This window comes from Ruditapes philippinarum, unplaced genomic scaffold (genome assembly GCF_026571515.1).
Source record: "Ruditapes philippinarum isolate M1 unplaced genomic scaffold, ASM2657151v2 ctg9571_1_1_1_1, whole genome shotgun sequence".
Lineage (NCBI taxonomy): Eukaryota > Metazoa > Mollusca > Bivalvia > Venerida > Veneridae > Ruditapes > Ruditapes philippinarum.
The window spans coordinates 1-26,703 of record NW_026852753.1 but is presented as its reverse complement, the minus strand read 5'-3'; the positions used below and the strand labels follow the sequence as shown (position 1 = coordinate 26,703).

The 26,703-nt window shown below is 31.7% G+C and overlaps 1 protein-coding gene across 1 annotated transcript; it reads left to right on the top strand.

The window, feature by feature from the left end:
- The first annotated feature begins 222 nt into the window (after window positions 1-222).
- On the top strand, window positions 223-25,409 carry LOC132723600 (uncharacterized). The gene is made up of 14 exons (XM_060708360.1): window positions 223-1,764; window positions 10,240-10,326; window positions 16,643-16,815; window positions 17,404-17,542; window positions 18,116-18,166; window positions 18,740-18,838; window positions 19,012-19,161; window positions 19,840-19,956; window positions 20,531-20,674; window positions 21,016-21,042; window positions 22,343-22,387; window positions 23,039-23,168; window positions 23,692-23,777; window positions 24,221-25,409. Exons 1-14 carry the CDS (start codon window positions 337-339, stop codon window positions 25,037-25,039), a joined length of 3,495 nt encoding a protein of 1,164 aa, XP_060564343.1. The 5' UTR covers window positions 223-336; the 3' UTR covers window positions 25,040-25,409.
- Window positions 25,410-26,703: the final 1,294 nt, after the last annotated feature.

Below are 26,703 nucleotides of genomic sequence, written 5' to 3'. Positions count from 1 at the left end.
AGCGTCGTGCTAAATTTGTTACCTATGGGCTTCAGCGAACTGTTTAATCCAAGGCTGGAATGCACAAAAGCTTTTAAACACATCGATTTTATAATAGTACATGAAGTATAAATGTATCCTATTATTTGAGAGGTAAATTCAGACCATATATTAAAGCAAACAGTCTTACATTTATCTAGGATGTTGCCCGTGTTTACAATACTTATTTGCTTGATCAAAAATGGATAAAAACTTCATCATTTGTATTGCACGCATATAAAAGTGAACTATAGTTTATCTGTAACAAAAATAAGAAAGCGTTGATTTAGACATAAGCAACCGCAGACTTACTAAAACATGGATGAATGCCGAAAGACGAAGCGAAGGATTATAGATAGCACATCAGTGCCGACATCCAGGAGAACTAGTTACAGACAACTAGATAAAAATAGCTATAACAATAAAATCAAAGAACCGCTAGAAGATATACCAAAATATTCCCAAGGACCAGATGTCAGTGTTAACGGCGTAAGATCCGAAACGGACGCAGTAATTAATGAAGATGTCAGAGAGAGATGTACCAAGTTTAATGAGTATTGTGTTACTACTGGACAAAAGACACCAATGATAACATTAGCTGATATACAAGCATGTAGGATGGGACTGAATCCAACAAATAATGGAAATTGCATTAAAGCTAATACACCAAACGCAAAGCCACAACAATTGAGATCAGACGCTCAAACTAACATTGACATCGTCGAACAAACTACACAAAATTCACATTTCAGTTGCGAGGCAAAATTATTACAAAATGGTAACCATGCTGGAGTTATGTGCCATACAAAAAGTGATGAAGTTCACAAAGGGTGTATAGATGAAACCAGCAAACCAATCGTAACACGAACAATTCTTGCTGACATACTGGAGAAAAGAACGCACCATACTACAGTATCTGACTTAATACTTGGGAGACCTCTTATAGAAACTGAAGAAGGAAATGACAGAATGGATGACTTGCATGATGACAAGATCAATTCCATGGTAACACCAATTCATAACCAACATGAGAATGTTTGCAAACGTAAAGATTCAGGTGGACCGATGTATTCTACGTCGAAGGCGGTAAGGAGCAGTGTGCGCTTTTCTTTGACCGATTCTATAATCAATGCATCGGTTGAAGATAGATTTAAGACACCTGAAGATATAGACACTAAGGTTGACAAACCTTACTCTGATGTAATGAATAATAATCCTTTGATATTCAACTGGGATGCCGACGAAGAAGATGACATTGGAAGTGTTGTCTTTTCAGATATGTTTGAAACAAAGAATGTTTGCATTGAAGAAGTATCTGAAAAGATATCATCAGAGCAGATCCACTGCAAAGAAAATATCAATAACGTCAATATTAAATTTCACGAATTCTTTGGCGATGATGATGAACTTAGTTCTATTGTGGATAGACGATCAGATAGTCCATATATGTATGAAAGTGTTATTAAATGTGGTCATGGACTAAGTTTATTCGACGATCTTAAGACTGTACACGCAAGTAGTAAATTATTTAAGGTATCAGTTAGTGAAACAAATGAAATGCCTGCAAGTCTTGATGACATGGAAACCAAAGGTTCACACAATATGGATTTAGGACTGGCTTTTCCGTCATACTACAACGGCAGCAAAGGACCGAGGTCGTTGAGTGAAGATTGTTTTGATGTTGATGACCTCAATGATGATGTAAATGTGGTTTCTCTTGGCGATGATGACGAGAATGATGAAAAGGTAGATTATTCTTTTAATATATTGAATTAAGGTATAGTGTTTTGATGGATAGTGACTATGAATAAAAGATTTAATTGTATAGTTTATCAGTATATTTCTGTGTACTTATGCAATATTCTGGAGATACCATTCTAGTTACCAGAGTATTTGCATCCTGATGATCCTGATGATAACTAAGTGGTATTTTTGCGGCAAGCCGTTTTAGTTCTACTCAAAGTCTAATGCTATACAGATTTTGAGTCAGCATAACCAAATTACATTTTATTTAATTGTTAAGCTATAAAAATAGTTCTTAAAATAAAAAAACGCCAACATACTCACAAACAATGTAAAGATTTGCATGTTTATTTTAAAATGACAGAATATGTTGGTAATGTGTGGAGTGGAATGTACTTAATTCACAGGAAGACGTGTGATTACATTTCATTTGCATAAAAATTTCTGTAACAAACCTATATCTGAGGTTAAGTAAAGGTTTTTTTTGAGTGGTCAGTTTTATTTTTTTTTAGAGATATTTTTCATTTATTTACAAGATACATTTTAGCAATATGCTTATAAGTGCACAGTGCTATACATAATTATAATAAAGGCCATTGTGCAGCTAAGGTAAAATGCGCCATCAAGGTCTCTCATATAATTGTTAAAAAGAACAAAAATAACAAATGTTCAGCAAAGAGTAAATGAAGATCAAGTTTAACATATATCATTTCAAAATACAGTAATTGCATTTGAGTTCTTATTAAATTTACATTAATTTCAAGTATAGTTGATCTTATTTTCTTTACATTTCTCATCATTTCATATCTAATCATACAGTTGATCATTCCTGATATTTATTGTTAATATTGTAGCTTCGTATTGGCGTTATTCATGAGTTATATGATATTATATTTTTTCTATGAATGAGATAAGTGAATAACGATTTTGTAATAGACTTGTAAGTAAAACTGAAAATCACGTATAAGATAACAATCCTTTTTATGTATTTTTTACTAATTTAAAATGTCATAACATGTGAGAGATCAATTTTCAAAAAATATAGAAATAAAAATCGCATTATCGGTCGACAATGACTGTGCATAGCCTTTGTTAACAAATAATTCATTTTGTTTACTTTCTTTATTATACATAAAAAGAACATAAACAAATTACCGTAATTCTTCATGAAAAGGAAATCATTAAAATGACTTGATAACGATCTAGATTGTACCAACACGTTAGTTTTTGTACAAAGTGAGGTTTACTTCGCGACAAGTAAAAAAAAATAGTTTGCGGATCACTTGATATCCTTATCAGATGACGCGATGTATATGTGATACCCTTATGTTCCCAGCCATTTCAATTTTGTATCTCTATTTCGCACTTTTTTGTAAAGAAAGGCGAGTAATGTGGACCCATGCTGGCTTTAACTAAATCAATTACAGGCGACACTGAGAAAAGTATATAATTAAGAATTATTCTATTTCAATGACCACTTAAACGACCTATTAAGGACGTTAAAGAAAGTGCAAATCGCTTAAAATCTTACAGTATTTACGATAGTTCAGCATGTTCTCAGCTTTAATTGGCCACCATACTGTCAGTTATGTTAGATATTAAGTAAATTGTTTCGTAATATCAATTCAGGATCACGAACTAAATCCTTTCCCTTTCACTTTATATTTATTTAAATAAGCGTTGTAGAAATAGGTTTTTGTAAAATCTTAACGACGTACTCGTAACAATAACCACGGAGAAGCTATTTAATTTTGTCAATCGCAACCTTTTGGTCCCTTCCGTTATGAATAATAGTTTTTTGTTCGACTGCCGTTTAAGGACTCGTCCCAGTCAAATTTCTTTACTTTATAGTAAATCTGTGACATTAAGGCTTAATTCTAGACTTCTATTAAACTCAGCAGAAATCTGTATTTTATATCTTTATTCAAAACTAGACATGTCAATCGAAGCCTAAAATATCTATGTTAGCCATCTAGATTTATTAAGTTACTGTTATATTATCAAAGTTTTAAATGTCATGTATGCTGGCATGTAGGACTTCTGCAATCCTTTCAACAAGAAATGAGATCCTGCAGAATACACAAAAACAACATTTAAAGTCATCAGAAATGACACTAAATGTACACTGTTACAATAATTTTTTTTGTAAAAGTGTAAATTTTAAGTATATAAATACACTTTATTAAAATGTAACCAGTCACACTAAAATGACTTGAAATGACGTACTTCAAAATTTCAAAGAACTATTTTCTAGACTACAACGGGCTGGGTCTAATTCCGTACCGGGGTGAAACCTTAAACGACATACGGAAAATAATTATTATACTTAACTGACTTCGTGTATAATGTACTTGGGACAACAAATACGAAATTTAAGCTAAAATTATCAACATTTCATAAAACAAACCGTAAGGACTGACAGCACAAACTTGATTTACCTGTATATGAGAATTCACCGGACCACAAAGCGAACTATTCTTTTCTTGAGCGTAGAATTGTTAGTGAATTCATGTAGTAATTTAATAACAATGCGTGAATCAGTAATGGAAAACAAATGGAATGCATATTATTATAACTTATGTATTTTAATCTTGTTATGGAGGGTCATTTAAATATAATACGCAACTAATAAGGGAAGGATTTTATAAGGCCTTGTCTTCCATTCTAACAATGTTTTAAAAGAATATTTGTAATGCTTTATATATATTGTAGCATTTTTTCTGAGAAATAAAATATGTTAAAACTAACTACTAGGTAACAATAAAACATAAATTTTGTAGACCAAAGCTTATGATTTTGGCAATAAGTATTTTCATTTCTATTATCTATATAAAGTAATGACTCGTATATTATTTATTATATTTCGGTGTCTTACCATGGCGTTATATTACTCATCTTGATCTTTATTTGATCAAGTGCCTCTTCGAAAGCGGATCAAAATATCCACCACCTTTTTTTTACTTATATGACAAGATAAGAGTATTATCTGAGATGACACGTTTTAACATAGAATATAAAATAAAAGAGTTGCCGCTAACAAGTTAAACAATAACGTGTTTGATATAAGACAAAAACATTTTGTTACTTCTGATTGACGGTCGCCACTGAAGGTGATGATTTAGTAGACAGTTTAGATGACAATGATAATCAGATATCTGTTACACAAATGTGAAATTTAAAACTTATATATCAATGACAGTCATAAATTAAAACAAAGACTATAGTAATGCAAGCTGTCTTTATTCAAGCTGTGTTTTTTCTTTCTCTTACTATAATGTGGGTTGTAATGATTTAATTGTTGACTTCATTGTTCTGACCGCGGTGCGGCTTTCAGTGCGCCATTTGGCTTTCACCGCGTACCCGTTATCAGGAACGGGTGTTAAAGTTTGTGAAAGTGTCATGGTCAGTGTTTTGGGGATGAAGATATTTCGGCGACATACAGGGGGGCTGATGAGTTTGTTTACTGTACTGTTTGACATACAACCGTGCTTTTAGAGACCTGTAGGATTTAATGTTTGAACTGCTTTTCCGGTGTGAAATAAACTACGTTAACCTAACATATGACCTTTTAAATGAATAAGTAAAAGTGAAAACAGTTTTTATAAAAGATATTGTATGTTAAATGATAGTTACATACTGAACTATGACGCTCATTATACGAGATATTGATGATGTGATACAAAAGGTAAATATTTTATTAAAACATTTGTGATATTTTAGTAGTTTTAAAATAGATTCAATTTGTACCATTAACCTGATTGCTGTTTTGTTTACAAAACGAAGTATTAAACTTAAGTAGGTATGAACATCTGTTGAATGGACGAGACCACTATAAACACTTTGGTCTGGTCTTTAAAAAACAATGTACACTTGTGCCTGATGCCAAAATGAATATTTGAGATAGGCCTTTGATGGCCCTCTCAAAAATTCAATTCGCCTTTTCGAAATTCCTCATTTAACGCACTCCAGAAGCAGTTGTTTTATTAATAGAATAATTGCCTCTTGTAAACTCTATTATTTGGACAAGTAATCAGGTTCTTATAAAATTATCAATATATCAACTTACCTTTTGTCATTTGCAACATGCAAGTAGTTACTCTATGTCGTGTGTTTAGTAATAATTCAACCGCCTAGAGAAATTTAAAATGTTTTCTGTTTCCCGAGAAATGTACCATTGCTTGCTGAAAAAATGGTTCTATGTACTTTTCATATGGACTGTAGTCAACGATACTAATCGAAACAAGTCTAGATCCCGAATTGTAGTGAACGCTTACAAAATTAAATGCGTTATCTGATACTTTCCGGTGGAACACATCTTCTGATGGAGAAATGAAATTTAAAAAATGACTTCAAAATTAATGCCAAAAATCAAAGATTATTATATAGCTTTTTTATACATCATTTTAATATATGTGTACCAGATATTGCCATAGTTACGGCGGGGATGGTAGTTTCTATCCCCATTAAACACAATGTCTTATTTATGTAAATAAATGTTATCAGGAAAAATGATTTCCCAAGAACAAGAAAAATTGTCTATTTAGTTTAAATTTATTGATTTTAGTTCGATTGTGTTTGATGCAATAAGCTTGCTGAAACACTCTCGAATCCGTTCCTGGAACCAACGAGTGTAAATTTTCATGCTCATGGAAACAACGGCTTGTCCCTGATGGGATTTGAACCCTCGCTGCCAGAAATCCTTATTTAACTAGTTCGTCGCGTTAACCAATTAGCTACGCCGCCACTCTTAAAAAATGTTTATTTTAAGAGCGTGTCGACCTTTTATTAATCCATATACACGTATTTGGTCAGGTACTGCAAATGTAGACTCCCAATAAAACTATAAAGAGTTTTCGATTTTTCAATATTTAAACAAGTCAACTATAAAAGTAGAAATAACCTAATTCATTTAACACTAAAGATGAAAGGCACCTTGTTCTTCCATTAAAGCTTTTGATTCTAGATCAGTTTTCATTTCCGAGCGGGAACTGTTAATAACGAACTATAAATACCATCGGGCTCTTTGATAATGTAATCCCGGGGTTTTCAGATATATATTCATTAATATTTGCAATTAGTTTTGACGATATTGGGACGTGAACTGGTCAATTATAGTTGTAATAGAGGGGATTCGATTGAAAGTCAGTGGGGGATCAACTAGGATGACCACAGATAGTCAATCGCCTGATTGGGAGCGCTGTATTAATCTATATAGACCTATTATTGTAACAGTTTAGGTGCGATAACCACAGTAGTATAAGCGCATATTTGGATACACTTCTATACTATTAAGGATATATGCTCTAAAACAGGATATTTCAGATTTTCTCAATTTCTGAGGTATGATTTTCAAATTTATAACATAAGGGATATAACACATTTTTATCATTTTTTTTAAACATAAGGAAACGCATACGGTGTTCCTTGTACGATATACAAATAAAACATTTGAACTTATGTCCTGAAAAATGTGCACATGAAAGTATTCTTCAAGGCAATTTCCTTCCTTAAGTTTGTGTTCTTAATTATTTTCAGAGATTTATGAAAACGTTATATTTTTGTCTTTATTGTGAAAACGTTATATTTTTGTCTTTATTATGAAAACGTTACATTTTTATCTTTATTGTGCAAACGTTATACATGTATTTTTGTCTTCATTAAGATCATTATATAAGGTGTCAATAACCTTTAAGATCTTGCACTTTAACTGATTCTGATATATCTGATTTAACAGCTCATAGATAATCGTTAATTATATTAATCCTGTATCAATGTATTGTACCGCCAACAGGAATCAAATTGCACCTTCTTGTATTGAACACTGGTAAAATCGAACCAACACTAATTAAAACGCCATCAACCATGTATAACAAATATAAAACGGAGTGAAAGTTAATAAAGACTCGTGTTTCGTGGTAAATATTCTTGGCTTGCTGCTTTGCAGAGGCTTTGATCGATGAGAAAAAAACATTTTATTGTTCCATAGAAGACTTTTTCTTTTACCATAAATGTTGTACTGGTATATGTTTTGTTGTAAAAAAAATCATATTTAATAGTTAGAGTTATATGGGCACGTAAAGAGTTTAAAACTGGACACGGATCTTGGAATTTTAAAAGAGCTGTCCCTCTGGACCGGTGAATCTGTTGGCCGAGACTTCTTGTATTGCGTACGGTATGTTTTTTTTTTATGTAAATGTGTCCACCGGTCCATCGATTCATAATAAAGTGTGTGGGGTTTAAGACCGTAATTACTTTCCAAAATTGCATATTTGTTTCATGGTCGTTTACGTCATATACAAAATATTTAAATCATTGTTAGTCGGGTACTTAAAATAATTATTATGACTTCACGTTTGAATATCTCGTTCTCAATCAGTATTGTACTGTTTATCTTAATTTCTCGTTAATTTATATAATTACATAAAAGGTGTGTTACCGTACAAAGTAAATAAAGCACAAACAATACAGTCTCACCCTGTTTTCTCTTTTCCTTTTTCAAATTTTGTTATATCTCCTTGATCTCAAAGATTTGAAAATCTCAGTTATTTTGCAAATTTTATAATCGACTGTCAATCAATTGACGTGATGTTTTGCTGGTATAGGTACGGTTTTAAACTGATTTTCGTATTTTGTGTCAATAAAACGGGTACAAATTACACGCTAGATGATATTTACCTGGTTTTTATTAAATGTTTATTCATAAATGGATGTGCGTATATTGTTTACCTATATAAATGCAAAACTATTTCATATCAAATGTAAAGAAATAACACTAAATCATTATTAACTCGACAATTAATATATTCAAAACAGAAAAACACGCGATACAATAACATTTTGTAAAGCAGTTTATAATATGCCGGATTGCGAAGAGTATGTGAAAATTTGTAAATTAAATTTTGAGTTTGGATTATAAAAAGTGAAGGATTTGATTAGAGTATTAGATATATATTTTGTCTCGATGAGTTGTCGAAGGAAGATTATGTACAGTCGTTTCTTTATTCCATCGGAAGGCAGTCACTCGGTATTATACTCATTTGTTTCTGTGTTTGAATATTAATAAGACTTGAGGATCTTAAACACTTAGTTTAAGGATATAGCTATTGTTACAGTCCATTAAATAGCAAATATTGCACCAGATATATATATCTTTTTAAATAAAAAATTCAATTGCAAAATTGAGATTTACTTTTAAACGTACGCCGTGTTTTTAATTTAATTTACTGCGATGGCAGAAGACCAGAAAGAAGTAAGGTTTTCCTACAGTACCACCAATTATCTGAGATACATTTACAGAAGTGCGGATTAAGTTGCATTTAAGAATACTGCTCACTCGCTGGTATTTTTAAAGTATTTTTTCGATCTTGAAGAAAATACACAATTTTTAATTAGATTGATTTCTTTCATGATTGCACTGAACAACTGTTGTAGAAATTCAGACATTATTTTCTTATACTTTTGACAAACATACAGTACATTCCGGAGCACCATCCTTCAATATTAGATTATGTGTAAGATAAATTTGTACAGTTGTAGCCATCTACCTTGATGAGGCTACCTTGTGTCGTCTATTTAACACAGTTTCAGTCCAAATATTTGGACAATACAGCGGCAAATATTGACCGACTATTTTCATTTCTAAACACATAAAATATGACTTTATGATCCGAAAGGGACGATTTCATAACTTCTTAAGAGTTAATTTGAAATTTTAGATAACTTTATTCCGGTATCCTTGTTTGTTCAGTAAACTTTAACCGGTTCTGGCATTTACTAAAAGAAGTGTTTGGTTTTAATTTTCTTTATGATAATAAACAAATTAACGTGACGGGAAACTTTAACTAATATTGACTGAAGTCTTAAAAGTCAATTGTTAAACAGTGGAACAGCTATTGGTCATTTAATATGGTATAGGCTAGGTTATAACAAATGTGACAATGTAATGAAATATTTTATTGTTCGTTTTAATTTCGAATAGTGCCAAAATAATGAGGGATCAATAACCAATTAATATTGATAAATCAAACATAATGGAATGCCATTTATGTATTATAAATAAAGTAAACTGCCACCGGAGTCGTGACGTTGCAAATAAACAAAAATAACTGTGAACAATATTGTAAATAAATCGTCATAAAACTGTCAATTGTTTATGCCTGTATATTACTAATGTCATTCATATAATATAGGATTTCATCTGGATTTAAATAATGAATTTTTCTTCTGAAATGAGCATGCACGGAAGTTACGAGGTAAGTTGTGATAACGTAAAGTTATATGGGATTAAAGTGTGACTTTCTTTTATGTTTTTCCATGGGTTACGCACGTTTCTAACATAACTGCATTCCACTTATTTTAACTAAATAGATGGTTTCTTTATATTTTAACTTTATGTTATATGATAATCGACACAATTAGTAGAAGAACATAGACAGGACATACACAGGTAATGAAAATTGGATTATTTTGTAATTTCAGGACGTGTGTTCGAGTCTGATGGACGAACAAAATGGTGCACCTCGTGTACTTTCTGTGGAGGAGAAGTGGCAAATCATCTTTAATGAGGTAAGAGGATATTTTTTATTTTATGTATGTAAACATAATGAGTTTGCGACTAGCATGGATCCAGACCAGACCAGCCTGCGCGTCCACGCAGTCTGATCAAGATCCACGCTGTTCGCTTACCAACCCTTTTACAAGTAGAGAAACTGATAGCGAACAGCATGGATCCTGATCAGACTGCGCGGATGCGCAGGCTGGTCGCAAATCCACTATGCTCTTTTTGTCGTGACACGGCTCAATTATGACTTTTTAAGCTGTCCACCTTTTAATACAGTTCGTATATTGCCTGCAAGTACATGTTGAAATTGTATTAAGTTGGCATGGATGCATAACTCGAGTAGTGCATTTTTTTAAGAAAGGTAAAGATGAAAAATTTGAAATAGGCAGAGATTTTTAAACTTTGCACTATTAAAGAGAGACATAATTGAAACAAATTGATAAAGAATTGAGCTAAGCGTAAATTATGTACCCGTGTTAGTCACTTTCAGGAGCAGAGAACTCAAGTCAAGCACACTGATACCGTTGTGTATTCCAGTTTGCTATTTCATTTTCAGTAATTATGCAAAGTTTAAAACAATTCAGTCTAAAATATATTTTGCTCTGCTTCATTCAGTTAACATAACTGAACTTTACTTTTAAAAGGGTTGGGGGAGGTCCCCCACCTGGGGATGACTCAGAGAAAATCTCATTTCAGATTAGGATTTCAACATGTTTTGCACCATGATATGATTCTCTTATCATGCAAAATGGAAGAATATTCTATGTACAAGTTTGAATTTTCTTTCTTTCCCTTTTTATAAATGAGGAATACTTCCGAAAAACGTCTCAAAATCAAACCATTGATTACTTTTGGTGAATTTGCTCGGTATAGATAATCAGGAAGTACTTATAAATACATTAACCAACTTTAATTTTTAGATATATAAAGTTTTCACGTTTTATCAAGATGGCAAATGTGAACCAAAACAATTCAAATCTCAAATTTAAACTGTTTCCCGATTTCATTATCATAATTATAATGCAGAGATCTGAGTGTTTTATACTAAAACTATGGAGGCTGATTTGTGCCATGTCGTAATTTGGGCCGTGTGACACCAGTCGAAAATACGACAAAGTAATTACTTCGTGCTTTCGCTTCCCGGAAGTGCCAGGCAAATAAAGCGATTGTAGTCAAAATGTGTCGTAATTTCGACTAAAATGTGGTCATTTTGAAGTTCGTATTTTGGTTTGGCGCTCCGAGGAGCGAAACTACCACGTGGCACAAATCAGCCACCACAATAAACCCAATCTACTATATTCTATACGGTGATCAGTGTCAAGTAATGTTTCTTAAATTACTGTATAAATATGGCATCGATCATAAGACGTAGTAAGTAGCTAAATTTACCTGATTATTTTTTAATTGAACCACGACAGCTTGAAATCTATATATAAATACAGAGATTTAATTTCATTCTGTAGTAATGCTGTATAAGAATAATATTTCTTTAAAGTCTCAATACAGATAAAGATCAATATCGTTATTTGCTCAATAGTTGTTTAATGTTAATTGAATGGTAACATATAAAATTAAGAACTTAAAAAGATGAAAGCTTCTATTCAAATTTGTATAAGAAATACATCGTATAAGGAAGCACGTTTTAAAATTACACAAAGTGTTTTTAAGTTAAGCAAGATACGTAAATCAAGGTAGGATAGATCAAAGTTTGCTAAATATATAAAATTAAACAACGCATTCGTTTTCAACACATATTGCCGTTATGCTCTTATTCGATGCTCTCAAACGAGCATAAATGCTTTGAGCCGTGTCACAACAAAACCAACATAGTGCGTTTGCGACCAGCATGGATCCAGACCAGCCTGCGCATCCGCGCAGTCTGATCAGGATCCATGCTGTTCGCTTACAAACCCTATTACAATTAGAGAAGCTGATAGCGAACAGCATGGATCCTGATCAGACTGCGCGGATGCGCAGGCTGGTCTGGATCCATGCTGGTCGCAAACCCATTACGTTGGTTTTGTCGTGACACGGCTCAAATATTATCCTCCAACACACACCTGCATTCAAGCTTCTTTAAAGAAAAATATAGCATATAACAAGGATAGGGAGCATGCCGTTTATTTGTCAAAAGATTTAAAAGAAACAAAGGAAACAACTCCGTTGATCAATACTTGAAGAAAAACTGCAAGTGTTCTTCTAAAACGTTCGTGCTCTGCTCTCCGACCCAAACAAACAAACCTAATGAAATTCGATTTCTAAGAAATACTATCTTTAAATCAATCGCAGGTAGAATTAACAAATATAATATAAAAAAATATAGAAAATTATATTTTAAGAAATTTCACAAATTGACGGCGTGAACGTAAAGCCTCGAATGCCTATATTTTATCAACTTACACGTAAAATCGTGCATAATTACCGCCAAAACTATTACCATTAAGAACACGAGGAATTACCATATATGGAAAGACACGGTGTATGCACCGTAAATAAATACATCTAGTATATATGTACATGCATGTATAATAATTATTTCTTTTCTTCAAAAAAGTAAAATTTGTACATAATGGTAGTAGTTTTCGCTTTTGATAAACGATTTTCTCTAACGGTATTTTCTCATAGCAACCGATTTTAAATTATATTTGTATTTGTCAAACGCTTGTTTAATGTAGGGTAATATTTTAAAACCGTTTGACAATGAAAAATATTTAAATCTGAATAGACATATAATAGTTATTATTTTAACAATATTGACTTTGCTTTTACATTGTATTTATAAATTTGATAATTAAATATCGATTGAAAGTTTCTTTTAGAAAATTGCGTAATATATGACATAAAACTGGAAGCATGCCTCCTTTAAGTTGCTCATATATAATTTATGGGTTTGGAATTTCAAATTTTATACACAGGCTATACAACAAAGCACGGCTCATCAGTTATTTGATCGACACTTTCTTTAATTGCTGGCAATTAATTAGTTCCAATCGGCCAAGCATGGAACATTTAATTTCCAAATCTGACTATAAACTACGAAAAAAGTCTATTATTTTAGTTAGTACTGATCCATGTACAGCTGGCGCTGTCGACATAAATTTCTACATTGGACCAATAGCCAAGTTTATGTCAGTAAAAATATTCTATATTTGTTAAGTATACTTAAGCGGCATTCTCGGAGTTTCGTATAAATTTAACTCGATACATTGAGTTGTTTGAGGTATATCACAAGTTAAATAGTAAAATAGTAAAACTAACCAACGATTTTACAAAAACAATTGAAAAAAAAAAATAATTTTAATGTATAGAGGATATTCAAGATTTTTCTTTAAAGTGACATTATGCCCATCCATGAGTATATAGTGAGTGAACGGGTGAACATCAAAATAAGTTTTCATTTTGTCAATAATTCTTTAAATTTAATAATTAAGTTCGCATAAACAATAAATAACGCGCAGATTCAAATTTCTGTAAATATCCATTAGAATTTACCTATAACGTTTAGTTTATAAAAAGAGTGGGACAGTCTTTTTAAATTTTAGGCAAATTTATAATTTTATCCTAAGCATTTTCCAATATTAACTGTTCGTCAAACACCATTTTGACAGTCAATCTTTTGAAATATAAAGTCAATTCAGCTGAACTTGACTATAAAAATATGAGCATAATGAGATTTATTTATATTGTGTGGAATGAAAATAATTCCCGTATTTATAGAAAAAAACTTGAATTTTCTGTTTACTATATATACTTTTTTGGTCTTTTTTGACCTTACGGAAAGACTACCCATATAATTTTGTGTTTTTACTGAATTTAGAGGAAAGTAGTGATTTATAATATATAAAAACATTCTATTATTAGTATAAAGTAACGCAAAATTATTGTTTAATACAAAATGTAGTTATTTAATCCTCGAACTCACTTTTTTGGGGTCAAAGAAAAAACGTTAACCACTAGGCTTTAAACACTTCATAGCTAGCGCCTTGTCCAATACATGTTTAAAGGCCCATAATGTCTCAGAAATGAATTAATATTTCCTGCTGTAATAAAGGCAAACATGAGTTCTTTAATGTTTAAATATATGTTTAGAACATGTGAAAAGTTTATAACCGTAAAAAATAATCTTGAATTTGAAATAATTTGTGATAAAGGTAGAGAAATGTGTACAAAGTGATATTTTTACGTCCATACAAGATAATTTTTCCCTACTGTATTAACTGCAGAAACACAAAGAAAGTAAAAGATGGCCCAAGTATATGTGGCAAATGACTAACTTTCTGTAAACTGCAACAAGACACCAACAATAAAAAACGCTGATGAAAAAATAAATGGTAGCATTTTTCTAGACTTGATTGGCCTTTAAGAACATTTACTGTGTACACAGCAATGTAGAATAGCATATTTTTTAATGCATTTACATGTATAATAAATGAGCCGCGTCACGACAAAACCAACATAATGGGTTTGCGACCAGCATGGATCCAGATCAACCTGCGCATTCGCGCAGTCTGATCAGGATCCATGCTGTTCGCTATCAGTTTCTCTACTTGTTATAGGGTCTGTAAGCGAACAGCACGGATCCTGATCAGGTTGATCTGGATCCATGCTGGTCGCAAACCCATTATGTTGGTTTTGTCGTGACGCGGCTCAAATGTTTTTAGTTGTCTTTTCTATAGTTTTCCCTTTACCTTTTAAAGAATAATGTGCTTTTCAACCTCACATTTCTCAATTGGATGAAAGAGGAAGTTTGTTTTTCTTCCTGCAATGGTTAGAATCGTTAGATACGCACTCTTTTAACTATAGAATAGACAACTAAAAATATTTGAGCCGCGTCACGACAAAACCAACATAATGGGTTTGCATAGAATAGACAACTAAAAACATTTGAGCCGAGGATCCATGCTGTTCGCTATCAGTTTCTCTACTTGTTATAGGGTCTGTAAGCGAATAGCACGGATCCTGATCAGACTGCACGGATGCGCAGGCTGATCTGGATCCATGCTGGTCGCAAACCCATTATGTTGGTTTTATTCTATAGAATAGACAACTAAAAACATTTGAGCCGCGTCACGACAAAACCAGCATAATGGGTTTGCATAGAATAGACAACTAAAAACATTTGAGCCGATGATCCATGCTGTTCGCTATCAGTTTCTCTACTTGTTATAGGGTCTGTAAGCGAACAGCACGGATCCTGATCCGACTGCACGGATGCGCAGGCTGATCTGGATCCATGCTGGTCGCAAACCCATTATGTTGGTTTTGTCGTGACGCGGCTCAAATGTTTTTAGTTGTCTTTTCTATAGTTTTCCCTTTACCTTTTAAAGAATAATGTGCTTTTCAACCTCACATTTCTCAATTGGATGAAAGAGGAAGTTTGTTTTTCTTCCTGCAATGGTTAGAATCGTTAGATACGCACACTTTTAACTATAGAATAGACAACTAAAAACATTTGAGCCGCGTTACGACAAAACCAACATAATGGGTTTGCATAGAATAGACAACTAAAAACATTTGAGCCGAGGATCCATGCTGTTCGCTATCAGTTTCTCTACTTGTTATAGGGTCTGTAAGCGAACAGCACGGATCCTGATCAGACTGCACGGATGCGCAGGCTGATCTTGATCCATGCTGGTCGCAAACCCATTATGTTGGTTTTGTCGTGACGCGGCTCAAATGTTTTTAGTTGCCTTTTCTATAGTTTTCCCTTTACCTTTTAAAGAATAATGTGCTTTTCAACCTCACATTTCTCAATTGGAAGAAAGAGGAAGTTTGTTTTTCTTCCTGCAATGGCTAGAATCGTTAGATACGAACACTAAATAACGTGAGCCTATATATATAGAATATTATGATAAATTATAATAAATTTATTATATTACTATCATAGCATATTTATGTTTTGTGAATGGGTTGCTTTAAATGGTATAATTGAATTTAAATGCCGATACAAATTATGCATGTTACTGTAATATCTTATAAGTAAATCAATCGCTTTTCTATTTCTGCACTATTTAACAAAGTGCATTGGCCTTTTATTTTTAAACTTAAATGTATGGATCACCAGGGGCAGATATTTATTTTATTATATAGTGGTAGATATTATGCTATATTTATAGCTTTAAAGGAAAAAATCCTGCATTTAACCACAGTAAACCGAAGTTTAAACGAAAAAAAAAAAAAAAAAAAAAATTAAAATAAATAAATAATCAACCCTTCTATATGGTTTTACATTCACTATATTTGGTAATTGTAATTATTTGAAATGATGCTTAATTTATCAACAATGATTAATAAGTTAACTTTGAAACATTCAATTTGCAGAGAACACGTGCACCAATATATGCAGTTACGCACTACACGGGATACCTGAACCAGTTTGTTAATGGTCACAATGCCGCATCACGTGATAGCAATGTCATTAAGAAAGATGGTATAAATCCAATCTCGTATTTGTTACGGAAACTGAAGTTAGACCTGAAAATGTCGTATGAAAGGTAATTTTGTCTGTCAAATAATTTATTTTGCAGGAATCCTTGTATTTTCCAATAAAGTACTTGTTACTGCCTTTAACATGCTAGATTACTGTTATATCAGGAAACATGACACTATTAAATCAACACTTCGTCATTATACACGGTCAAAAAGGATAAATAAAATGTTTTACTTATTATTCATTAAGACTTTTCTATATATATGTAAAGTTCATGTTGTTTGTGTTGTTGCTTTGTGAGTAAAATTCATGTTGTTTTCCTACGAGTAAAATTTGTGTTGTTTTTACCATGAGTAAAATTCATGTTTTTCTACAATGAGTAAAATACATGTTGTTTTTACAATGAGTAAAATTCATGTTGTTTTTACAATGAGTAAAATTTATGTTGTTTTTAAAATGAGTATAATTCATGTTGTTTTCTCTATGAGTAAAATTCATGTTGTTTTTACCATGAGTAAAATTCATGTTTTTTTACAAAAAGTAAAATTCATGTAGTTTTTCCTATAAGTAATATTAATATTGTTTCTCTATGACAAAATTTCATATTGTTTTCTCTATTAGCAAAAGTAATGTTGTTTTCCTTTTTTTTAAGTTTCGTAGAGGAGTTTACAAAGCCCAGTAATAATGGTTTAGGTCTCTTGATCAAGTTACTAAAGTCCATCCAGAACACAGGCAGCCAACAGTCCGGCTCGACGAACCTGGCACAACTCAAGCACTACAAGAAAACACTGGTAAACATTAATTTCAATATTTTGAAATTTCAACAAGCTTTCAATCCATGTTTGAATAAAATAATATTAAAATGAAGAGATTTTTTTTCAGATTGACACACTTTTTCATCTAGTATGATATAATAAACATATCAATTTGTTGGGGCGTGTAGATTTTCCCACGATCTTTTATACAAATGTTGTGAATGCGACAGTTTTAAGGGGTGAACTAACGATAATGGTATCAGATTGATAATAACATTAAATCACCCGAGGATGTAAATGATTTCAATGCAATCCACTTGTCATATAAGTGAATGTGTTGTCTTGTTCAATGGTTTGCCTTGTTGCATGAAATGATAAAACATATTTTTAATTACTAACAACAGGACGTTTATAATGAATATAAAAAGTGCAGAATATGAAATATTAATGATTTATACATGGTCACGTTCTAAAAGTAAGATAATACCAAATCGTAAAGTTTAATTCATTTAGAATACCATGACTTGCTAAAATATGATGAAAGTGGTATACATTTTCATAATGAATTACTCGTACAGTGTTTTTTTTTCTCACAATTTTTGCTTTCAGACGGACGAACACGACTGTCTATTATGTATCAAGTATTCTCTACGTCTCAAGGTAAGAATATCCACGAATGAGACATTATATGTAGCTACAATCAGAAATACGCATTGTTTTCCTTTTTCAATGAAACAAGCGGAAGTGAGTGTAATGATATTTGGTACTTCCGGTTTAACCGTAATGAGTAGCAGTCACAGACTTACTAGTTCGCATAGATGTGAAGATTGTTTAACTTAATTTCATTAAAGAATACAGTCTGAAATTTTTAATTACAGAATACAGTCTGAAATGATTTATTTTGATATATATATGAATATAATCGTGCGTGATTCAACGGTAATTAAATGTCATACAAACTAGCTTATATATGTAATTTCAATACCCAGACAACAATTTCTTCCCTCAAATGAGTCTGGACGCAAATGAATTATTAAATACTTGAGAAAATCAATACTTTTCTTAAAACATCTCAGAATTTCACACTATATTAATGGACGTGGCTATTTTTGGATTCTATAAAAGCGTAAAAGATGTGACTTCACAACAAAAATAGCCCGAGGATAACTACAAGGAAATCATTATGCTTGAATTAATTGTTGTCATTTATTTGCTTCTTATCTTTCATTACAGAGTTCTCTGAAGGCATTGTTTGATATCAACTATGGTTTAGAGACAGTCTCAATGGCCGTGATTAGCACGTTCACAAAGTCACGTGGTACCGCCATAGAAGTAAGTCTTCTGACCTTGATTATCATTTTTAAGAGGTTATATAACATAATCTGACCTTATGCATTTTCTTTATATTTTTATTTGTGTGACACTGCATCATTATTTAAACATGATCTCTTGATTAAATCGTAAAATTCATTACCATGACAACAAAATAACTTTTTTGTTTACAGATCCTAACAATATGTCTATCTACGGAAGAAGGGTTTTCGAGGATACTGGACTGTTTCACATACTTACAACTTAAAATTGGTGAACCAGTCAGATTCAAATCTCTTGTAAACATGATGAATATGGACAGCCGACACAACACACTATTTAAGGTTCGTACTTTTACTTTTTGCATAGGTTGAACACCGTTATATTAATGTTACTTACTTACGGTATCTTGGAAACATTCTTTTGTAAGTGATAATGTAAAACTCTCACATTACCACAATCGACAAGACAAACGGCAAAGTTATTTGCATAATTATAATTTACGTTCATAAAATCCTTTAATTTCTTGATATTCTTCGTAAAAAATCATTTAAAAAATTATCAGGAAGAACCTTTTGAAATTGATACATAGAAGGCCATATTGGATAAACCATTATTTGGGATAACTTATCCTTTGGAATAATAAATTCTTAGGAATAATCAATGATAACTCATCCTTTTGAATAAGCCATTCTTTGAATGAAAATTTTGCAAATGAAAATAATAGCAAAACATAATTCATAATTACCTTACTAAGACTACAGCAGAGAGATTATTGATATATCGATATATTGGCTACTCAAATCTCTTCCCATATACACTTCTCTATAACTTATAACTTGATGACACATTAAATCTTGATATACATGTAGGTAATGTTTCACCTTGTAAAATGTTATTTGTAAATAAAAATCTCAGAAAACTGACTTTGACTGTATAATATAAAGTTTACTTGTATTTACTTGTATGAAAGTTAACTTGTATGGAAGTTTACTTGTATTAAAGTTTACTTGTATTTGTAGGTATCGACTATGAAATTCATGAACACATTACTAGATGCATCATCAAATACAAACATCCGGGTATTTCTACAGCACGAGCTCGAGACCGCGGGACTGGATATAGACTATATGTTACAGGTTAGTTTAACAAGATAACACATAGTTCAGCACATTTTCTTGAATTCAAAATCTTATAGTTAATGAAATAGTATATTTGTATCCAAATAAATTTAAGGATATATCGGGCGTATTCCTACTTTTTGTTAGATATTAAGTACACATGCTAATTTTCATACTTAAATACTAGTATATACTCGTAACTATTCCAGATGATAGTGATGATAATTGATGATAATGATGATGAAAATTATGATTCGGCGATAATGATCATAGTTATGTAAAAGTTTTGAATATGATTGTGATGATGAGGATGATGATGGTTTTGACAATCATGATGATAGTTATGATGGCAATGCTTATAACGATGATGAAAGTGATGGTTATTGATTGTGCTTTTGCTCATGATACTGATGATGATTGAAATCATGATGATGGTTGTGATGATGATTTTGATGTTGATTCAAATGATGATGGTGATAATGATGATGATGCGAAGGTCGTAGTAATGTAGTTAATGACAACAATGATTATTTAGATTTAACATATACGAAAGACGCACTCACAAGTATAAAATTAGTGTTGTTTTTTCTAGAAAGCGACAGGAACAGGTTTAGAATTTGACGACCTTCGTCGTGAGTTGAGTGAATGGCAGCGAAAATATGTAAATGTAGACACCATTTTGTCTGAGCGAGGAACCATCGCTCATAGAACACTGGATCCAGGCAATCAGAAAATGGTATTTTATGCGTTTATTTTCCATTTGTAATTGATGCTTAAGTTTACTCGTACTTGTTGGAAGTTATATAATCTGATAATAGTCAGCAGTAAAAATGAAAAGGAAAGATTTAATAGTTTCATTAAATGGAAGCTTTCAACTTACTTTGATTCACCAATTTTGTGACATAGCTTTCATTATTTCGTATGTCTTCCAGGTAATTAGATATAATCCAGGCATTAACAATATAATCACTTCCTGTAATTGTTCTTTTAGATAAAATAGTTTGATGTTCGTAATAAATCTATGTTGTAAGCAATTCTATATTGGATAATATATTTATATTTATGTTTTTTTTTCAGATTGAAGAGTTACAAACGCAAGTAAAGGTAAACAAAGTTTTTTTGTTTTTAACTATTTGTATACTCTTATATTTCTATTACCTATACTTTAAAACCCTTGTCATAGTTAAAATCATTTACATTGTCAAGGATTAGAGCGGCGATAACATAAGGACAATCGTTTGTCATAGACATTTAAAAGCAGCATTGTCTCTGACGAGTAAATATACTTTCAAAATATCAAGCTTAAAGGAACTTCACTGAGGTCCAAAGACTCAAAACATTAAATTTGAGTTACTAACATTGATCAGTTTTGGCACTTAAATTATAAAGACATGTAAAAGATGAATTAGACATATAGTCCGAAATAAATATAAATTCGTTTTGTGTGCTATTCTTGCCCGATTTGAGGGACAAGCGTTGCAACGCTTTTCAACTTTGGTTCATTTTACACAGTCAGAATAATTATTTTGGAAAAACGGAGTCAGCGAATGATCTGAAATTTTGTAAACAAGGTATTGTTCTAGATCTACATTTAATGGAACATTAAACTCGAAAAAAATATTTCCAGTCCTGTCATGTCAAAAAGAAAAAAAAACGTCAGTGGAGTCTCTTTAACAAAAACACATTAAGACTTAAGAGATATATTCCAAATGTGACATAGTGCAAAACTTTGTACTTAGTGTTATTGATTTTACTACTTTCATCATTTTCTTCCACGCTAATAACGGTGTTAGGTGTGTCAACGCATTATTTAGACATCTTTATAAGTTCTTTATTCAGTGCCTAAGCATAGCTTAATTCACTTTATTTATATAATTGATTTTTAATTTTTACTTATAAGAATTATTGTTTATAGATTTTTCATTTAAATTTTGCATAAATCGGAAAAAAATATTTGCATGATCCTTGAGACAGACAAGTCTATGACATAATTATGAAGGATACATTTTTAAAGGCCCATTTTGCCCCAGAAATGATTTTTTTCAATAGCTTCTTATTTTTGTATACTTTGATCTCTACAATTTTACTCATTGGCCAGTTACCTGAAGAACCTTTTTTTTTTTGGCAATAAGTACAGTTATAGTGATTTAGTATTTTGTATGGAAGTCAAAATACCACTTTGTTTACATTTTGCTACTTTCATGACAAATTATTTTACATTTAGCGAATCTTTCTTTAGGTATCTTACATGCGCTCAAACCATTATTCAAACGTTACAATTTTTATGTTTGACCTTTAATAATTCGTTTTAAATGTCCCTTTAAGTCAGTAAATTGTTGTTAATTAAACCATATATAGTCAATGAATTGAATATTAACTTTCTTGTACTTATTTGATTTTGTAGAAACTATCAGCTGATAAAGCATACCTTGAATATCAACTCAGTGCTGTAAGTTGACATTAATTCTTTTAATTGTTTATGATTATAACTCGTGATTATGTTTTTAGAAACTTATTTCTCCTTGTTCAAATGCCATCTCACTTTCTTTTGTGGATACCGTGTTTATAATGTGCCAACCTATTGTTAATATGTTAAGTCTTAAAATAGTTGAGATCTTATTTAGATTTATTTGTATTTATTTGCCTCACTTCTCTGTGCTATTTGTGTTTAACTTATACCAATTAAGCCTTGGTTATTTTAGTATCCTAACTTACTGTTGATCTCATTTGATCACTGTTGATCTCATTATGAGTATTGTTTAATTTTGTGATAATGACCCAAGATTTGTGAATAAACTATGTTCTATTCTATTCTATTCCGTTCTATTCTAGTGTATAGTCTGTATATTAAATATAAAAGAAATAATAGTGCAGTATGTAATACAGGTCTATGGCTATAGAGAAATTGTTTATGCTCAAACTTAGATCTCGGGTATTTTTTTGATCAGAAATCGCTACAAAATGTACATTTACCAATGAAAATCTCGAGATGCGAGACAAAACTCATACTGAGACCACTGATTTAAATGTTGATACTTGTTTTTCTTTTTCAAATATTTTTGTTGATGACTTCACAAGCCTAAAATTGTTACACATATAGGTGAGCACAGAGTTACGAAGCCGGTATGAAGAATTACAGAAACGTACACCGCTACAGCAACATGCTTCAACCCAATGTGACATCGACACTGAATGTACTCAATGTGTGAAGACAAAATCGGATAAGAAAAGTATGAACATATATTCCAGTACAGTAGAATATAAATTTCATTTAAATTAAAAAGAATCTTACAGCATGATTAAGTTCATACAGATCATATGAGCTATTTAAAATATGTATTAGTGTATTACATTCAGATAAAAATCATAAGAATTTTGAGACGAGATATTTAAAATGTGTATTAGTGTATTATTACATTCAAGTCAAAATTAGCTTGACAAAAATAATAATAATTTTGAAATAACTTATTAAAGATATTACCGTAACTAAAGTAAAACATCATTCAATAAATCCAGTTTCTACAACAAACCATCCAGTCATAATTGGAAATCGATTGTTAATTGTTTGGACCAATTTAGATGTAAATGTAGACAAATGTTTCTAAATGTATCATCATAGTATTTTTACTTCCATGTTGATTTTAAATAAAATATATTGACTTTTTATAATAATCTTGATTAACTGGTAATTTTAAAACATTTCACATGTTTAGACGAATGATAAAATTGTTATACTAGGCTTTATGTTTAAAGGTATTGGCTGCCAATCATACCTGCCCCTGCACACCGCCGTCACGAGTGATCACTTAAAACATGCTACAGATTATTTCGAATGGAAGGTGAGCTTTGAAATTAAATTAATTATGCTTTGAAAATATTTATATATCTTTCATCTGTGTTCATGTTATCTCAAAATGTTATTTTATGAATATTTTTTATCCAATAGCATTGCTGTATTGCAAATGAATTGCAATGCATTTACTTTAGTACATCGACTTAATAATCTCTATTAATCAACGTTTTATAAAAATATTTTCAAACGCTTGTAAACGCTTTTTTGTAAACAGTAAGCTAATCTAAGGATTTCATATCCGTTCAAAAAATGTACCCTGTCTTGAATTGAAATGTTGATCATTCATTTTGTTACATACTGTTGCAGTTTAAATATCAAGTAATGTGTTTATTCTTTCACAGTTTTCAAGTGACAAAAACAAATTAAAAACGAGTTACTTAAAAATAAGCGTAAATTACATGTTGAAATTATTGTCTTTTATAACCATAGGATGTCTATATAAACGAGAACCAAGACGTGTATTACCCAGTGTATCAACAATGTTCCAGCGAGCCTGTCGACGAGATGACAACGTCAGACGAAGAGGGAGTCGTTAAAGTTCAACATTGGTTACGATCTCACTGCGAGTCGTCAGAAAACGTAAATAAACTAAAGTCCTGTGCTACCACCGATCCTTCTAGTAGTGAATGCCCAACATTTTACTTTAAAAGAGATAGTTTAACAAGACGAAGTGTTAGTGTTCGTAAAACAGAGTTCCCCGGAAACTGGAAATTGATTCCGAAATCTTTTGAAAATTTTCCATCCCGTTTTCCTGTACATCAGTGTCACAAAACGAACTGTGATCGTTGTGACCTTCGGAACAGACCGGAAAATTCCGGTCAGAAGAACGATCGTAAATCATCTGACACACCGATACAAAATTTTGCCTTAGAAGTCAGATTAAATGACCTAGTTAAAAATAAAAAACGTTCAGAAGTTCGTTCTCAAAGTTCAGATAGTGCCATAGGAGGTTCAGGAGAGGAACGCACCTGGAACGACAGAAGAATACCGCTCGTTCCCGCCAAAACTACGGAAGCGGAAATACTTCAAGATCTGATTCAGCCGGACGATTCTGCAAGCGCTTGTCCAGAATCTGAGCCATATCCGGATTATTCTTCTGTTGATTCAAGATTTGGTACTCAAAATAGTTTAAGGACACAGCTTTCGCAAGTGCTTAGGGAATTTGAAGGAGATTTACTCCAGTACGAATCGCCTTCCAAACCTAAAACTGAGCCGGTAGAACATTTTATTTGTCTTGGTGATATTTAATTTAATATGATACTCTTGTTAAATGACTTGAGGCAATATCAAAGTGATGTTAATGATTTTTCAAATTGTGTTTGTGGACATAAAAGTGTTAACAAATCTATTTATACATGTATTTGACATCATTTTGTTATACAAATGTCTCTGATATAAAATGGCCACCCACTTTTGTTTATAGTGTTTTTTGCAGCGTTTCACTTGTTTACCCCATGTAACCAATGGGAATGAGTTTCATTTACCTGCGTTAATGTAATTGACTTATTCAGATGATAAATCCACAAACTTCATATTGAACTAGAGAAACACAAAATCCGTAAAGAAGGCCCAAAAGCAGCACAATTATAAAACGTTGCAGGCTCGGTCTAATTGAACCTGTTCATGTACAGTAGTGAATAGTGCAAGCACGCTCGCTAGCACCGGCTTAAGCAGGATTCAACATTCAAACATGTAAATGACAACTTTTCAATTGAGAAACATCCAAATAAACCGTGTGTCTGAAATTTACTTTTTCGAGAAAACTTTGCATGTTAAATAGGCATTGAATGATTGTTTAAATTTAGAAACTTTTTTTTTAAATAAAGTCATTAATTATAGTTTTTTTAAGGCACAAGGAGCTGGTAATAAGAATACCAAATGACTGCCACAAGAGTCGTTAAATACAAGTGGTAGATAATTTAATATATCTCAAAATTGTAAAAGTTCAGTTTTTGATATTCCGACAAATAATACTGAATAATACTGATACTTCAACGATGAAAAAGAATTTCTCTTTGAAAACATGTTTAGAGAGGCGCGAGTGTAACGAATTGCGCTTCTATATTACTTTGTATACATTTCCTGCCAATGACAGATTGCATAATTGTCGTCTGATGTTAAAATTTGCCGTAAGATTTTCTGGATAAAACTACATGTATACATGATATGTCGCACTTACCGCTAAATGTCGCACCATTGCCGCTAAATGTCGCAAAATCATTTGCCGTTAAATGTCGCAATGTTAACGCTAAATGTCGCACGAATTTCCCTTACCGTTAAATGTCGCAACACTACCGTTAAATGTCGCAAGATGTAAATTCATTTTAAAATCATGATTAAAGTAGTATTATATTACTTTTTAACATTCTCATAGTTATTTTTATTGTAATTGCCATCTTTGTTTTTCTTGTTTTCTTTTATGAACCTTAATATCGAGGTTTTGAGCTGCTATATAATGTAATCTTTAGGCTAGAAAGGATAATTGATATTAAATTCTCAATAGATAAGTATTTTTCTTTTGTTTCCCATTTTCATTTGTAACCCTGATTGACAACAGATTAAAGGTATTATGGTATTGTCGCTCTCAGAATTTGGTTTAAGTAATTTCATTTATTTTCTCAGAAACTGCCGAATTTACTTAAAACGTGGTTTACTTGTTCACTTTAATCATATGATGCAATATCAAAGGGCAGACAATCCTTGTTATATTTTGCAAAGTTATGCCCCTTATTTCTCTAAGATGTTTTCGCTCTGATTAACCTTTTAGTTACGGCTAATTTTGAACATATCAGTTTTTAACTTAAGATACCTTATTTCATATAAAAGTACTAATGCATTTCTAAAGGACAGATGATCCTGATAGGTATTTTTGCTAAATTATCTCCCTTTTTATATTTCCCCCCAAAATACAT